The following is a 19,303-nucleotide window of genomic DNA, read 5'->3' on the forward strand; positions in this document are numbered from 1 at the left end:
GTTCTATTTACTCCACCCACCTATGTTCTAACCTATTAGGCCAAGCAGTTTCTTTATTAATTAACCAATGAAATCAACAGATTGATATATGACACTCCCACATTAATAGCTCTGGCATCTCCAACATCTTTTGGTCTCCAACACAATCCAGGCTTCACTTCCAGTTTCACACAATGACCTCTCTGGGCCACCAAGCAGGGACTCCCCTCTCACATGCTTGGCCTTTGCAGATTTCTTTCACCTCAGAGAAAGATCCAAAAGCCCTTCACTCCTGTGTTCTTCAGAGTCTAAGGCCAGAACCAGCAAGCTACTGAGGCTGCTAAGGTCAGCTTTCTGCTTATTAGGGAGCCTGGTCCCCCTCCTTGAATTATATTTGCATATGACTTGTTTGTTTTTGTTTTTCTGAACAGATAATCCCTTAGGCCTTTGTTTGTTTGGTTGGTTTTGACAAGTTGGAAGCTTAGTTTCTAGCACATTGCCCTGAGGGAACCATTCCCTCCTTATCATTTCCCCTATATCTTAGAGTTTAAACCAGGGCTCCAACATTAAATTTCCTGGAGTTATTTTTTTCCCTCAAACTGTATACATTGTATTTCCTTTTGTTCTGCTTGTTTCTTTTCACTCTTATCTACAGAAGAGTGAGCACTCCCAGGGGTGGTGATGGCATATGCCTGTAATTATAGAATTTTGGAGGCAGAGGGTGGCAGATCTCTGAGTCTGAGGCCAGACTGTTCTATAGTGAGAGTTCCAAAACAGATAGGGCTATATAGAGAAACCCTGCCTCAAAACATTAAATTTTAATTTTAAATTCCACCCACTTTGCCCTTACTCTCTCCTAACTTCATGTCCTACTTTTTTTCTCAATAATCTACCAGTTCTGATGTGTGTTGTCCATATACTCATGGGAATGGAGCCATCTACTTGCATCTGGTTGGCCTACTAAGACCCATACCCTTAAAACAATGTCTTTCCCTCCCCAGAAGCCATCAGCTTTCAACAGCTCCTCAGTTAGTCCTCCTATACTAATTAGCTCATTCCCTGTGCACACTAGACTGGCTTGATCGTGTGCAGGAATCCACAGTTGCTATGAGTTAATGAGTGCATGTTTTAGAATAGAAATTCAGACTTCATTATCTTTGGCCTTCTATTACAGGCTATTTGAGATAGGGTTTTAAACAAAGGTTTGGTCATTTTTTTTCTTTCAACATTTTATTTGTATATGTATCTCCTTGCTCTTACTACTAGGGCTTAATACTACTACTGAAGGCAACAAAGGCAACTCTTCACTCATTACTTTATTTATCACCCTCAATTATAACTGTAACTACATATTTAACATTCATATAGTTTACATTTCCAGAGGATATTCCTTTCTTCATTTCTGATACAGGCTTACTCAGGCAACTTTTCTAGACATTACTATATATATATATATATATATATATATATATATATATATATTCCATAGTCTCTAAGACCCATACTACATCTTCAATTCTGTGGCTTTACAACATACACATATAGAACTTTCTGTAAGTTAGGGAAACCATCTATGAGAATTGGAAATGCTGGACTTATATGTTCTCACAGGTACTGATGAACTATTCCTCATATTAAAAGGTATAACCATTTTATATACTGATGAGTGAGTGGCTTTCCTCTACATACTCACCATTCTTGTCTTAAAACATCTAAGTCTCCAACCCCCCCATCCTCCCTGCTAGTATAGCTTGCCTTGACCACCGAGAGATAGTAGTACTACTATATATGAGTTTAAATTGTTCAACATTTCCAGAACAATTTTTAATTCTTTGAAAATTCCATAGATTTAAACAGTACATTTTGACCATATCTGTCTACCACTTGGTCCCTGTTGGAACATGGTTCAGGAATAGAGTCTTGTGAGAACACTAAGGTCTTCAAAACATGGAATTGTTCTTAGACTGTTTTTGTGCTCCTTCCAGGTTAAGCGACCAGGAGTGTGTTATACTTCGGATTACTGATTATTGCTTGCTGTTCTATTTAATGTTTAAACTACCCTTTATATGCCTCTATAGAAAAACATGTTTTTGCCATGTGTGGCTTGTCCTTGCAACTGTACACAACTTAAACCCACGAGAACATTATTCACGTGTTTTCTCTTTATGCTCAGTGTATAAATTGTCTGATGCTCTGAATAAAATCGGTGCAGAAGACTTTGGCCCACCCCATTTATCAACTCCATTCTCTCCAGGTCCCACCACTTCTAGAGAGCAGTGACCCTTCCCTCCAACTTCCCCATGTGTCCGCACTCACTCTTGTGCCAATCTTTATGTTGACATACCAACACTGAATGAGTAACTTTCACAAGGTTCCACTCCTACATAGAGAGCTACAGGGTATCAATGAGTGATAAGAAGGCATTTATTTGTTTTCTGCAGGTATGAGCTTCCTGATAGGTTAGGCAGTCCCAAGTGGTCCAAGCTAGCACATATAAGCAACACTAAATGGGTTCAGTAGGTTGTGGGGTGTGTATATGTAACAATAATTAAAGATGTTCTGATTTTGAGAGTAGACAGAGACATAGGATTAGGAGGAAGCAGAAGTGACATACAGTACTCATGTATGAACTTCTCAAAAAATTAATTTGAGCATTTACTCTTGCCAGATGTGGCAATGCATACCTTTAATCCCAGCACTGAAGAGGCAGAGGCAGGTGATCTGTCAGTTTGAGGCCAATCTTGTGTAAATAGTGAGTTCTAGACCATCTACAGATATGTTGTGAGATACTGCCTAAAACAACAAAAATAAACAAGCAATAACCTGTAGGTGATCAACGTACTGTAAAGCCATAGCTTATGTATGCCTCACAGCCTCCGTAACACTGATCTCAGGATAAACTACCATCGACTTTTGCTTGATAGTGACATTAATATTGGTATCTAGAACATTTTGCTAAGTAAACTAAAGCCATTCAGTTTGGTAGTCTGTCATACTAATTTACCACTGTGGGTAGGTAGATGCCTGCAAATTAAACAAAACACATAGCTGACAATTATTTAATAGCAGTGTAAGAGCAGAAAAGTAACCCAGATCCAAGACAACCTTTCAGTTATTGGCATACACATGCACACATGTTTTTCGAGACAGTGTTTCTCTGTGTAGTCCCAGCTGTCCTGGAACTCACTCTGTGGACCAGGCTGTCCTCAAACTCAAAGATCCACCTCCCTCTGCCTCCTGAGTGCTGGAATTAAAGAGGTGTGCAACCACCACCCAACACATATATTTTTAAAAGTTGTGTTTTGGATTAGTATTTTATACCAATCAATATACATTAAGTCAGTCTCCTATTAAAAAATCCTTATTAAGTTATAATCAAACACATCCAGAGTTGACTATAAGCTAAGGCGGAGTGGAAGTGCGATAGAACAGGCTATCTACTCCTAAAAGTTCTAGCAGGTACACTTTTCTAAACAAAGTCTCTACCACTGAGGTGCATCTCTAGCTTTATATACAAAATTCAAGCATGAAAAAATAGGCCATTACAGTGGAAAGGCAATGAAAGTCTTTATTTCCTCTGAAAACTCCCTGTTACATTATGCAATTATATATTCATGCTTTTTCAAATACATATAAGAAAGTTTACTGAGCAAAAGACAAATTATTTAATACCAATAATAGTGTATAAGTAATTTGCAAGAAAATGGTTTAAATTTCTTTAAATGATTGTTACTATTTAGGAACTAGAAAACAAAATTGAAGACAGAAACAATCTAGAAACAATCTTGTCAGAAATTAAAAATTGTCAACAATCAACTTTATAATTGATATTATTTTAGAAATTTTCACTATTCTATAAGTTACCCATGATGTAGTGGCCATTTTACTATAGAAAAATAGAAAGTGACATCTATTATTTATGTTTTCTTGGGCAGGCACACCAATTAGAAAAAATATACAAAAGCAACATAGGATTAGTTATTGGATCTGACATCAATCACTTAAATTAATGATAGGATTTTTGGTTACTAAGAAACAGGCATGCATATTTAAATATTTTGAACATACAAGTATAAATTCTTTGATTATGGCAACTTTCAAATTTGAAATTACTGAAACATCTGCATTATGTAAAACAACAATTTTCTTCATATGATTTTAGATCTACGGTTTTACAACACTATCTTAATGCTGTTGGTATTGTTTGGAACTTCAAACAGTAAAATCAAGTATTTCCTTGCAGTAATTAAGAAAACAAGAAAAAGCTCTTAAAATGTTTCGTATTGCATTCTGAGGTGACAGGAAATAGGCAGAATTGTCCACAATTTTAAAAAAGTTTCATGGTATTTAAGGAGCTTTAAGCATTTCAACAATATATTTAGTAAATGACCAGGAAGAGCAATTGGTTTTGATGTCATCAAAGGAATGGAAAAAGATACAGTATGAGCTAGGCCATGAAAGCATAACACAGTTGCTCAACAATTTACATAGCTGCAATGTCCAGAAGTTTCTATTTACTCTAAGCCTATCTAAGAGCCTAACTGTCTCCTTAGATAAATGTGCATGCTGCATTTAGGAGTCCTTAACTCTAGATATTATAACAAAGTATAACATTTTTATTGGTGCAACTTTACTGTGATTGTATTCCAACTTAATACTCTTGTCTAAGAGAAACTTTTCTATTGCTGGCATGGAGAGGCAGGACCAATACCTGGTGCAGTACAGGTATGTAGTTGGCATTTAGTGCACGCCCTGGTTGGGCTTCAGGAAACAACAGCTGACTGAAGAGCTGAAGCTTTGTGACAAAGTAGGTCATAATGTGAATTTGTCCCTGATTTGTGTGGCATTACAAAAGCGAAGGGGTACTACAGAGGAGAGGGCTGTACAGCGGGAGTGCAGGCAGCCTGAGAAGAGCAGTCTGGGAGTCTGGGATGCTTTCCCTGTTTTTCTCAATCCAATTCAATCTGAAGGGGTCAGCAATAGCAACAGTCTTTGGATTTTTCCATTTATCAAGACTCTGCTGGGAGCCTCCTTTGAGATCTTCTCTGAAACCAGGAACCAGCTGCACATGAAGAACTCTGTGCTTTTCACTGGAGCCATGGCTCCCTGACAGGAAACTGGGTTTATTTATTGTTTATTTATTTACAGGCAGTTCTAGGTCCAAACTATTGCTCAAAGAAAGTAGACCATCAGAGCTCAGAGAAAGTTAAATACGGGCACTGCAAATAAGTTTGCTGCCACTGTATAGCCCTCATGTTTTCATGTAAAGAGTGTATTACAGTATATTAACTGTCAGACTCTGTTTAGTTTTCCATGATCTTATATTTAGTTGCCAGAAGAGGAATATGAATTTATAAAATATTTCTAAGACTTTAAAAATTACCAATCCACTTGTTACTAATGAGTTTAGGAAACAGATTTGCATTTTAATTTTTTTTTTTCTTTTCCTTTTTGTTTTTTTGAGACAGGATTTCTCTGTGTAAGAGTCCTAGCTGTCCTGGAACTAGCTTTTGTAGACCAGGCTTGCCTCGAACTCATAGAGATCCTCACGATCACTCTGCCTCACGAGTCCTGGGATTAAAGGTGTGTGCCACCACCACCCGGCTGCATTTTAAAAATTTAGCGCAATACATGTAACACTGTGATCGTGAGGGTGGTTTGATATTTACCCACAGGTCAACCAATGGGAAAGTTCCAAACAGTGTGTTTCCAGAGGAGCCACTCTAAGGATGGTGCTATATTTCTCTTCATAACTATTCTGACACAGTAGGCACAGTAGTCCACTTTAGATCTGCAGAAACTGAAGAAGTTAAACAAGCTGCCCAATATTTTAAGTAGCATAGCCATGACCAAATTAGTTCTGTGAACAAGGTTAGTGCTTCCGTTACTCTGACTTAGTAGAATCATGAAGGATCACTGATCTTATCCAAATGTATGCTTCCATTCTTACGTTTCATCTTTAAACTTTAGCCAGTGTGTATTACACCAAAGTCACTACTTACTAACAAATCATGATTAGCAAATCATCTAAACACCTTAGTATTAACATTTTCAGTTTTTAACATATAAAATAAAACCAACTTTTACTCCAAATATTGGCTTCTGGCCAGATTATGATAGTTTAGCTTTACTCTATTGTATTTACATATGCTTGTATCTGTTATATCATACCCAGAATGAAAATATAATTCAAATAATCAAAATAAGTATGAGAGCTGACTCTCCAGATGTGGCAAATTTATGTGAACACCACATAATTACTTACAATGCTTAGGATCCCTTTAACATCATAGCTACATTCCCAGGAATGCTAATCTCACAGGCTTGTTATCTTAAAATAGGCAAGTCAATGTGCTTTATAAGTATTTTATTTTCCCAGAAATGCCTTCTTTGAAGAAAATTGCCCTTTAGATTTCTAGTACTCATTTCGTCTTGTAATTTTGCCTATTGGTTGTTGCTTTCTAAGTTTTCATATATTCCATCCATCAGGACTATGAAGCCAAGAGGAATTTTCAAATTAGGATAGTAAGTCTAATGCATATCCACTACTTAGAGGGCTTCTCTGGGTATCCCAGGTCTTTATTTCCCTTGGGAGTCTCTGAATTGGTCTCTGATATAACAGTGGATTCTGAAGCTTCTTGTTGTGAACTGTCTCCATCAAAGACAATATCTTCAGGATTTGGTGGGGCTGGACAGAAGTCCTCATTTGGGCAGATTTGCTGGAAAAGTGTTTCTGCCTGGACAAGGATGAAAGGACAAATTAATTTTTGAACATCAGCTTCAAATGTATGTGCATTTGTGGCATTATACAAAAAAATCACATTTTAAAAGTTTATGTAATTATGTTTTAAGCAGTACATGTGGCTGAGTTTAGTAGGACAAGGTAAGAGAATAAAAAAGCAAACATGATACTAATAATAAATATAATAGATGTGGCAAGTTGCAATAATCCACCTTACTGTTAGTTAAAGCTTTGTATCATGGTAGGGGGCTTTTATTCTTGGCAACTGGTGAAGAAGAGTCATTTTAAAGTGTTAAAGAACATACTGATTTCCTATACTGCTTCTCTCTTTTTGTAACACATATGCAAGGTCATCTATTTGGCCAGAACTTGATCATCTATGGCCCTAAGGTCCAACCCAGATCATCTCTTGCTTTATCTATTTGGTCAAAACTTGACCATCTATGGCCTAAGGGTCCAACCCAGACTACCTCTAATTTTTTTTAAATAAAGATTTATTGGAACACAATTCTCATTAGTTTACCTACTATCTATATCTGTGTTTTCTCTTTAATGGCAGAGCTGAAAAGTTGCAATGAGGAGGACACAGGCTGAACAACCTAAATATTGACCTTCACTATCCTGGGAGTTTGGTGGAAGGGTAAGGACAGAATCATAGAAACATTGAAACTTTAAAGTTGATTTGAACTATTTATTTTTATTGCATGTGTGTGTGTGCGCACATGTGTGTGTATACATGTGCCACTGTACATATGTAGAGGCCAGAAAACAACTTCCCAGAATTGGTTTTCTCCATCTACCTTGGGTTATGGGATTCGAGCTCTGGTTGTCAGGCTTTTATGGCAAGCACCTTTACCCCACATAGCCATTTTCTTTAATTTAATATGAATTTGAAAGTAATTTGATTTTTAGGTAGGCTTCAAGTTACACATATTTTGAAACAGAACATTTCCTATGTATATACTTAAAAAATTTAAACATTTAGTTGGATATATATGTATATGTATATATAGTGAAATCTTGGCATACATAGTACAATGGTTACCAAAATCAAATGAAATAAAAATTGCCTTCACTTGAATTTGGAAAGTATATTAAGGAAAAAGGCTCAAACTCAGAGTGACAACAATCAAGTTTTGTTTGAAAATGCCATAATGATTCCAAATACTTTTTATGTTACGTAAAAATAAAACCAACCACAGATATCATTTTGGATATTTGTAGTTAGAACACTTAAGATCTATGCATACTGAACTGGAGGCTTCTAAAGTCAGATCCAGAAGTATTACTAGTAAGTCATCAGTGCATCTTAGAATCATAAGCTGTCACATATGCAAACAAGAGAGTCAGATCCACATATTCAATCTCTTTTCAATATGAAGTAAAGAAAGGAACAAAATTTCCAAAAGCTAAAATGTAGAATTTTAGTTGAAAAAGAAATATATTACAACGCTGCAGGAGCCTGTGTAATTTATACAGGCAAAACCAAGATAATATTCGGAAAGCTTTCATGAATACTTTCCTTATTTAGAAAACAGAAGTTGGCAATAGGTAACTCAGATAATCACATGATGATATACTGGAATTAGAGCTTAATTTATCCAAATAAATTGGCAATTTATAAATATTACTGATGCTCTTTAAAGAAAGCATACTTTTCCTCAAGTGGATATAAGATATAACATGTTAGTGAGTATTTAAACATTAATGCTGTTTTCTTCATTATATTTCATATAACCCATGAAAGTTATCTTTCTGTGAAGCAAATTACTGCGTTGAAAAATTGTAATCTTCTAGTATACAGTATATATATATATATATATATATATATATATATATATGCACTTGTATTATAAATCTTTACTTTAAAATTCTCCTCTTTTGGTTTAAACAATGTTTTGTTTACTCAGAAAAAATACCAACCTAACCTAAGTTAATTAGATAAAGGGTTTTTGAAAGTTTTCTTCTTCCAAGAAAAATGGGTCACTAAGTAAAAACAACATTATTAGCTCAAGACATAAATGCAAATCTTAAACTATGGGTAGGAAATGTAATTCCCTGTTTGTGTGACATTGCTCAGGGTCTAGCATAATTTTCTAAGACCAATATTAGGCTCTAATGATGAATTATAAAATTATAGCAAAAGGCTGCATCACTGTTTATAGCATTACTGCTGTGAAGAAAGGGTATTTTAAGGATTCAATAAAACTACTTGGTACTAAAAGATCACAGCTACTGGTGAGAATATAATCTAATTCATGTCTTCTGTGGTCTTATAGTCACCCCCACCCACATATACACATTCCATAAAACTCAGGAAACTGCCGACAAGGGGGTGGAAAGAAGACATGAAATACCATCTTTTAAGTAAGAAAGATATAGCTATGGCAACCATGAATTCATAACAGCTGTGTTCACAGAAACTGGACCCTCATAACTGCCAGGTACAAAAGGAGATGGGACTGAATGTGATCTACATTTACTGCATATATTTTGGTAACCAATAGATTCTAGGACTGGGGAGGTAGAGTAACCCGTTGCATACTAATTAGTTCAGGTCCTCAAGGTTAGTTTTGAAATTACGGTTACATACCTGGCCTTAATTAAACTGTATGGAGGCATTAAATAAAACCAAAGCTGGTAAACAGGGGAAAGAGATTTGTAGGGTTTCTGTCTGTCTGTCTGTCTGTCTGTCTGTCTCTCTCTCTCTCTCTCTCTCTCTCTCTCTCTCTGTGTGTGTGTGTGTGTGTGTGTGTAGGAGGAGGAGATTACTGATATGGTTGGCAAGGAAATAGGAATGGGTAGATGAAGAGTATTTAGAACACATAATGTACAAACATGGAACTGCGAAGAACAAAATTTACTAAAAAATCATTAAATTATTGACTTGTTGATTCAAAGATGGAAGTTTCAAAAGGACTTGACAAAAGTTTCCACATTTGTCTCAAAGCATACCTTCTCTTCTTTTCTTCCTATCAAGCTAAAAAGGGGTTTTAAAAAATATGTCCTAAGAATCTTCTGCTTACTGGAATCAGATTGTACCTTTGGCATCTAAAATAAGTGTGCACTTCTTCACCGTTCTACCTAGAATAGTCCACGTGGATTTAACATACTTTTTTGGCAACTATAACAGCAGCTTTGGGGGCACTGGCTTGAGTCAAAATATTAATGGTGTTATGTTCATTACATAAAATTACATTACTCATTCTTTCCAAGATTAAGACCATTGTAAAATTATCTTACATTGTTACTCATTCTTTCCAAGATTAAGACCATTGTAAAATTATCTTACATTCTTACTCATTCTTTCCAAGATTAAGACCATTGTAAAATTATCTTACATATGTCTTACATATGTCGGGCGTTGGTGGCGCACACCTTTAATCCCAAAACTCAGGAGGCAGAGGCAGACGGATCTCTGTGAGTTTGAGGCCACGCTATTCTACAGAATGAGTTCCAGGACAGGTTGCAAAGCTACATAGAGAAACCCTGTCATGAAAAAGAAAAAAAAAAACAAAAAGAAAAAGAAAATCTTACATACTTTGCTTGTTCTAACCTTCCTGGAAATGGTTTAGGCTGCTGGAGAACATTTATTTTTTTTTCAAAATATGCACCAATAATCCAATGATTATTAGAAGCAATAATTAAGAATAGTGGCATTTCAAATTCATTTTAATAATATATATTTCTAAAAATTTCATTATTTTTTTCTCAAAGTAGTTCTCCTAAATAAGCCTTTATAATTCCTTATACAATTTAAGGAGGTAAAACAGTTGACAGAGTATTTAAGGTAGCAATGTAGTTCACAGACAAAAAGCCAATGATTATTAAATGAGAAAGAAAGATGTTTTACTACTTTCTTTCCCCTCTACCCAGGAGGATAAAAACCACTCACTTATCCCAGTATATCAATTTCTTAATACAAAACTAAGCAACGCCATGCCGTACCTGTTTGACTGCATTATCATTTCCTAGATCACAGTCTGGGCCAGAGCACACATAAACATTGGATGGTAAATCATTATAACAATCTCTGCCGATATCTGATGAATCTCTCATATTGAAATACAGTGCCCATAGAATCCTTGGCTTTTCAATATGTTCACTTTCTGGAAGTAAAAATAAATTTTATCAAATTGAAAATCATAATTTATTATACTATATGGCCAAATACCAAGAAAGCCATGATTAGACTTTATAGTAAATAAGATATTTTTATAAACAAGCAATTATTGAATGTGAAAACACAAACTCTAAGGTAAGAATATGGCATTTCACACAATGAAAGCTTTTCAGTCCAGAACAAGGTAGATTTTAGAAATTATTCTCAAAGGTTAGCAAGATGGCTCAGCAGGTTAAGACCCTGGTTATCATGCCTGAAGACTGGTGTGCCATCGCCAGGACTCACATGATGGAAGGAGAGAAACAATTCCTGAATTGTTCTCTGACCAATGCCTACGCATCACACAAAAATGATGGATGGATGCAACAAAATATTAAAGTTTTTACAATCATAGCCACCCTTAAATTATCTCCCCTAAGTGAAAAGATAACATAAATCATGTTTCAGATAGAAAAACAACTTAATGCTATATAGTAACTTAATAGTATATACATATAAGATGACAATCATATAAACTGATATTATTCAGAATAAACAAAAGCATAGCAAATAGAGATAGGAATTAATGGGTACTTAGAGGTCAGGAAGGGGGGTTGGGGACAGAGGTTAGGTGACTATTTATGGATATGGAAATTTTTTTGGCAGAGGGCAGAATCAGAAGTGTTTTATAGTTGTTTCTAGAGCTGTTTAGACAGTTCTATGACTATAGCTTTTAAGACTTGAAGCTTCACCTGAAATGTGAAAATTTTATGGCATATGAATAATAGCTTTAAAAATACTACTTAAAATAACACATACAGAATTTAAAATGATATATACTAACTCTCACTCTAATGCTTTATGTTACTGGATCACAAAATTAATGGCAAACAACAAAAGGAATTTGCAAAAAATGAGGCCACTAGGTCAAATGTCATTGTGAGTACAAGTTCTCTCTGAGCAGCAGGCATCCATTATGCATGTTAGGCAATGACATAAGATCTGGGGACATACAGATGGAGTAGACTTAGTTCTGATTCTCCTGTATTTAACGTTTTCTTCTAATACCGGGCCTGGCACACAAAAGACATTCACTAAATAATTTATGAATGCATTTTGGTAATATTCTCCGTAATCAAAATATAAAGTGTTTATAGAAAGGTTCAATCTTGTTAATCTCAATTCCTACAGCTCATTTCTTATTATAGTAATGATCATCCCTCTGCCTCTTTTCTTTTAAAATGTTATAATTAAAATTTCTTTGGTTGAAGATAGAAAATATTGCAGTTAATACATGTATCGATTATAGTTTTCTCTAGCCCAAAACTGCCAAAAAGTCAAAAGCCTGCATAATGGTAATAAGGAATGTTTATGACAGTAGTGAAACTCTGTGAGACACAGTGTGAATCATCAAGAAAATGTTAAAGTTGTAATTATTCAATTACTGTTCTTATTGAATTAGTAAACAATGTAGAAGAATTTTAACTAAATATATCATTCAATTAATAAGAATGCCCTATGCCCCAGAATAAATAAATTTTATATAATTTTAAATACGTCTTCTGTAGGAAGAGCAAATATGCCATTTTTTCTCATTTGTCCTGAATAATTCATAATTATTAGGGTGAAAAGATAAGGAACTAAATGAAAGAAGTGTTCTTATAAGGAGTCTTCAATTTTTCATAATTATCTATTTTATGTGGGTAGGTAGGTGTTTTGAATGGATTTTGGCTGCGCACCACTTGCATGCAGAAGCTAGAATAGGGCATAAAAATCCCTCAGGAACTGGAGACAGTTGTGAGCTGCCATGCGGGTACTAGAAATTGAAGCCAGGTTCTTAGGAAGAGCAGAAATTCTTAACCACTGATTCTTCTCTCCAGCTCCAAGGAAATGAATCTCGTACTGATGCTAAGATCTGAGTCTGAGGTACCACTAATTCATGCAGGGACACATTTCACAGCAAAAACTACTTATTAACAAAAGCTGTAAGAAACTGATATTTCATAGTTAATTTCATGTGACTTTTATTAAATTGACTAGTGAGTTTAGCTTCACTAAACTGTGAGAATTTATTTAAAAACACAACCTCTGCATCATGCATCAAATACTGTGGGGAAATGCCATCTATGTGTAATAGCATCAAACACCACAGCAGGAAAATGAGCTAAGGTGTGGAAGGTCTTTAGTAGGACCCAGGTCATATCTAGGTAAATATTAGGTGAGCCTATCTTGTAGTTCATAAGTGTTCTCCGCCTTTGAGGACAGCTTTCATTCAATACAAGACAGCTGAAATGAATAGTTCAACAGATTTTAGGAAAGAGATTTCACAAAGGTTAAGGCTTTAACAAGCAACTTTGTTGAAAGTGAAAATTGACATAGTCTGAAGATCAATGGTCTGGATACAAGGGAGCCATCAAGCTTTGACCTTAGAACCTTCAAAGAGACATGTAATTGCTTTATCTTTCTTGGAGGTCAGCTAGAGGTAGAGAGAGAGAGAGAGACAGAGAGAGAGAGACAGACACACAGAGAGAGAGAGCTGGAAAAACAATGTGCACTCTGAAGCAAATAATAGTTAAAACTACTAAAGCTGCTAAATAATAGCTCATTTCAATCAGTTAGATGACATACTAGACTAAGGAAGTAATAGATGACAGAGAATAAGATTTTGTGGTATTTAAACAAGTGAATTACTGAATAAAGAGGGAAAAGAAAAGCAGTGAAGGCAAACCAAATAAAAGCAAGATATATCTCTAGGTACATGCCATGGGCAGGGAACAAGTAAACTCATTTAGCTAAGCTGCATAAGCCCTGGAATATAAAAGTGAAATAAAAACCAGAAATTAAGATATGGCCTTTGCTTTCCAGGTACAGTTAATATCCTTACAAGCCACCAAATTCACACTCATCTGTGAAGAAAATTTGTTTTTAAGAAGCATTGCTCTTAGAGATGGAAATGATTACAATAAATGAGGCAACTCGACAAACCAGGCAGATTGGAGGGCAAAAAAATTAAAAAGAAGATGATGCTATGATAATACTAGATTCTAGACATTTATACATACTGTACTAACAAAATTCCAGCTTTACCTTGTATTGAAAAATCTTCTATTTCTGGGTAAAATAAGAAATAGTACAGTTCTGTCAGTGAGACCCGCATAGCACTCAGTTTATCACCTCTCAATGTTTACAAGGATAACCTAGACCCTACACAAGAAAATGAATTGTAAGAAATGACCTGATTTTTTAATCTATAGAATGAGGCTCATTAAGCATAAATCATCTGATATTTCTTTAGCCTAAAACATAGTCAAAGATTTAGAGATATTTGATGTGCTTAAAGGAGCCTGGTGGGTGGGTAAAAGTACAATGATTTCTTTGGAGAAGACAGTCTGAAGACTTCTGGCTGCTATCCATGAACCTGAAAGGTAAGAAAGATAAGGTACTGTCTTCAGAACCTTACCACAATCCGCCCCCAAACACACACTGTCAATCAGTCTTATAGTGGTAAAGAGAACACCATCCTTTGTAGGAAACGAACTTTCCTGTAAGGTGACGAGGCTAATTTTCATAGAGGTTCAGAATGCACAACACCATGGAAAATGTTGAACTCCCTGGAGAAACAAACAAGGCCACACAGCATTCTTCTGCTGCTACATGTTTCAGCAAAACTACTGACAGTGCTCTAAACCACAAAGTTTCAGATGATTGCCAAATAACCAAAAGACAACAAAAGCCTGTAGACATACAAGCTTCTGCAAGAGAAGAATGTGTTTTAATGTATTAAAAGTTCATATTGCTCGCAAAGTTGCTTCTCCCTCATTTAGGCAGGAAAATGAATTGAGTTCTCTTCTGCAGGTGACTTTGCCTCTTTGACCTGCCATGGCCCAGTGCTCACTTTATCTGGTGATTCATTTTCAATAACTCCAACAGTATTTGTTCTGACATTTTAATTAAAATATGACCACTACCTCATCCTGATGATAAAAAGGCCTATGTGTCAGTGCAAACTAGCTCTGCAGTGCCTCGGTGCACCTGAGGACCCCTCTGGCATAGTTCTTGCTAAAGAATTTCCCTCGGGTTCCAAACAATACATCATTTCAAACCGGGATCACTTGAACCATTAAGGTTAATCTTAAAAATCTAAAATGGTTAGTGGATGCTAGTTAGCCAACATGCAATTTCCGCCAGCTTGATTTTGTAAACCAGAAAATTAAATGTAGTTAAAAAGTGAGGAATAATGATATGTTAAGTGTATTATGTGGCACAGTGATAAACTGCAATTATAATGAAGACACTATGAAAATGATGATCTTGGTTATGAGCAAGATACAGATGCAATTAAAGTCTGAAGACTCTACATTAGGTTGAGGGATATCGTTGTATATATTATAAATTAGAAATCAAAATTTTAATAGTAACGCAAACATTCATACAATACATTCAAATGAAAAATATACATAAATAGACTAAATTTAAACTCAAATGAAGTTTTTCAGATTGAAAGAATTTATACTACTGGGGGTTTCAAAAAGAAATGACATTAGCAGGTATAAATAGAACACTGTGTCTTATATGTAAATGTTTATATCTCACTCTGTATCATCTCTGCATTAAAAAAGTAGTCAACACACAGGAGACCGAAATACATAAACACTGGGAATAAAAACAAATGGCTGGCTGAATAAATGTATCATTTAAAGAAAACCACAATGTAAGAAGGGAAGACAGTGAAAGGGATCTAAAGAACACAAAAATGCTTTAATGAAAATGACCTTTACTTCACACACATGAAGAAGAGTTATCACGCTATATTTTTGATCACTCACATATTATATATGCAATACTTTTTCCACTCAGAACTACTAGCTGTACCGTACTATGGGTGGGGTGATTTTAAAAGTTCAAAGTGGAAATGTATTCTTTAACTATGAGTCAGAAACAGATACAATTTGTAGAGATAAGTATTTGGCATATAAGTAGCACTTTAAAGATAATTATAGTCAGGACTTACATACTTGTCAATTAATATTTTAATCTTTTGAAAGTTAAATAAACATTTTATAAAGAACTATATGTTTTTCATAAAAATCCTGTAAAAGAAATATAGCTATGAAAAAGTACCTGTAATACTACCAAAATTAATTAATAAATTTCCCAACAGTACTTCCCCTTTCTCAGGCATGTGAGTATGTATGCATATAAATGTGCATTTGATAATTATGGGGTTTCTGTCTGTACATGTGAGTACTTTCCCCTAACAATAAAGACTGCACATCTCTTCTTTGTGCAATGACTATGTTCAAAATCCTTAGTAAATATGTGGGAGTAACTGCTGAATAAAAAAATTAAAATACTGAACTTTAATTCAGGCTCAGTTCAGTTCCTGAGATATCTAAGGGGAATATCATGTTACGTTAACTTTCCACTACAACTGACCTATTTTCTTACCTGCTTCCATTTCTGTATATGGAGTAAACAATTTCTGTACTACTGGTTCTAAATCTTCTCTTGCTGTTTTAGAAGACACACAAGTCAAATGCACCAAATCTGAAAAACAAAAACAAAACCATCTTGACTACCTGCTTATCGTAACTGTTTTATTCATATTCAAAGTACTAAGTATCATGGGTAGTAGTGATTGAACAAATCAGGGATCCTCTGTTCAATGAATTTACAATCTAATAATGAGGGTACAAGTAAAACCAATATATCATGTCATACAAAAAATTAAATGTGTATGAATGATAGTTAAAAGAAAAAAATCACACTAATATCCAAAGGTAACAGCTAAAGTTAATTCTGCAAAACATAAAGTAGTGAAGCTTACGAAATCATTTGTATATGCACGCACATGTACCCTGTACCCCCCCCCCCCCACACACATACACAAGGGTGGTGAGAGCGAGTAAAGTATATTTATTAGCAAAAAGAAGAATCCATTATTCACACTTGGTTGATAAGTTAACAACAAATCATCTACCATTTAAGATATTTTATAAAACCTTTTTGAGGAACACTGCTGACTTAGTTTGAATCATAAAATACTCCAAAGTCCATAAAATGGGAGTCAAGAGTCTATATAATATTTTGAGGAATTCTAAATTACTCATACCACCTAGACCTGGATAATGTTTAGGTTTGAGAATATACTATCATGTGCAAGGACTGATAGAACTTCCTAAGGTATATGTCCAAAGAGAAAGTGTAGTTGCCATTTTCTTTGGGTTGCCAGTCAGCTTCTCATGGGGACTTATTATTAATTATGAATGCTTGGCCTTAGCTTAGGCTTTGCCCCACTAGCTTTTTAAAGTTAAACTGTTTTTGTTCATCTATGGTTTGTCTCAGGGCTTTTTACCTTTCTTTATTCTGTAAGTCAGACTTTCCTGCTTCTTTCATGTTTGTCTATCTGGCCCATCTACTCACTGTCTCCTTGTCTTTTCTCTTTTCCCCTTGACACCACCTCATCCTAAATTCTTCCTCCTACTTATTCTTCCTGCCTAGAAGTTCAACCTATAGCTCTTCCCTTGCTATTGGCTGTTTAGCTTTTATTAGACCAATCAGGTGCCTTTTACCAATTAGGTAAAAAACAGCAACACATCTTTGCATAGTTAAACAAATTTTCCACAACGAGAAAGTCTTATGTACTGAAAGATAGACTGTCTCTACAATGGGATAAAATATCAGCAAAAAACAATATAACAATATAACAGAGAAGATAAAGTACCAAGAAATTCTTTTCCAAATATACCACTAAAAAGGCATATACATCTCTCTTCTAAGAGTTTTACAATAGTAGAATTTTGAACAACCCTGTAAAGATATTTCAAATTTTATGAAAGCCCAAATCAAAATAGGACTCTTACATTTAAATTCATTCCATAGATATAGAAAGTGTAGCTTATATCCACACTAGGGCTTTAACTAGCCATAAAGAAGAACCAAATCATGTGGTCTATATGAAACTGGATGGAATTTGATATTATTGTGCCAAACAAAATAAGTCAGACCCAAAAGACAAGTATCCCCCCTTTTTTTGTAAGTGTATAATTTTGGGAGAAGGTGCATGAACACAAAAGTGGGAGTACTTAGGATGTAAAAATGAAAGGGAGAGAGGAAACCTAGAAAGGTTACCAGGTGTATGTGACTATGATCAGAGCACATTTCATGAATGTATGCAAACGTTATAATAAAATCTGTTCCTTTGTATAATTAATACATAATAAAAATCAATCTCCTATTCAGATGATGGAAAATATTGGTGAATGAAATGGGGAATTGTGTGTATGTGTGTGTGAGAGAGAGAATGTGTGATGTATATGTATGTCAGGAGCAGGTGAGCTCTCCTGTGAGGGTGATGTGTTGAGGTCAGAGGCTGACATTGTGATGTACTCCTCAGTAGGACCTTATTTTCTGAGACAGTGTCTTTCACTGGACCTGGGGGCTCTCATTTTCAGCTAGAATGGCTTGCTAGTAGACCCCAGGGGTCCATCTGTCTAGGCTTCTTAGCATTGAGACTGCAGGAGTGAGGTGTTTTCAATGGGTACTGGGGATTCTAATTCAAGTTCTCATGCTTACACAAGCACTTTATGCAAAGAACCTTATCCCAAGCCCTGAGGAACTTTTATACATGTGATCAAAAAATCAAACTTTGTAGCCCTCCTGGTCTACCAAAGAAAGTCATATTACAGTTTACTTTAATAATTTTAAATTTCTCTGATTCTACTTTGGAGTTCTTTGTATTAGAGATTATTAAGTGTTATTTTAAATTAGGATTATTTTTGAAACTGAACTATCACTCTTTATACCTCACGGATCCTTTGCGGGAACAAACTTTAAAAATCACTTTTCTCTATTTCTCAAACAAAACTTTTACTTAGTCAGTGTTTAATAAACACACCTGTTGCTAATGAAATGTCCTTGTCATGAGCTGGTATTAATTACTGCCATCGTTGAAGAGACATGTACAAAGCAATCCCCCTCATACACACATATGAGTATGAGTACAATCTGACTTCTTATGTGAAATGCAGATAATTCATATACCATGACAAAAGCACAGAAAGTTCCAAGAGATCTCACCACCCTCAAATTAAATCTGCCCAAGAATTGCTCACAAAATTATAAGATGCAGTTAAAAAATTCTTAAATAAATTTAAAAAATCCTAGAATTGTCTGTGATGCATGTTATAAACATTATTTTATTTCGCACATACAACATTATCATTCAAATTGAGAAAAGAGGTGGAAGGTTAAGAGTGGAGCAGATATCTCAAAGCCGGTAAAAGGAAAAACTGGAACTCTGCTTGATGAGTACCGCGTATGTGCTTGTGGAACATCTGTGCTCTCTACTGTCATGAGAAGATAGAGTGTGACTGTGGACCTCTGTAGAAAACACAGATAGTCATTACAGTCAGTAGTGCACATTATAATACAAAACATTTTCTAAGTTATGCTAAGTATATGAAAGTCACTACATAGAA

The 19,303-nt window shown here is 35.2% G+C and overlaps 1 protein-coding gene across 2 annotated transcripts in view; it reads right to left on the reverse strand.

Annotated features, from left to right (window-relative positions):
• Window positions 1–5,379: 5,379 nt before the first annotated feature.
• Chm (CHM Rab escort protein) overlaps window positions 5,380–19,303 on the reverse strand; it is a 154,720-nt gene continuing 140,796 nt past the window's right edge. For both annotated transcript variants that reach the window (XM_057759801.1, XM_057759802.1), the window contains 3 exons: window positions 16,272–16,370; window positions 10,670–10,830; window positions 5,380–6,716 (listed from right to left, as the gene is read on the reverse strand). In XM_057759801.1, the coding sequence (XP_057615784.1) occupies window positions 6,525–6,716; window positions 10,670–10,830; window positions 16,272–16,370 (452 nt within the window). In that variant the 3' untranslated portion in view covers window positions 5,380–6,524. The remainder of the gene's footprint in view (window positions 6,717–10,669; window positions 10,831–16,271; window positions 16,371–19,303) is intronic.

This window comes from Chionomys nivalis, chromosome X (assembly GCF_950005125.1).
Source record: "Chionomys nivalis chromosome X, mChiNiv1.1, whole genome shotgun sequence".
NCBI lineage: Eukaryota > Metazoa > Chordata > Mammalia > Rodentia > Cricetidae > Chionomys > Chionomys nivalis.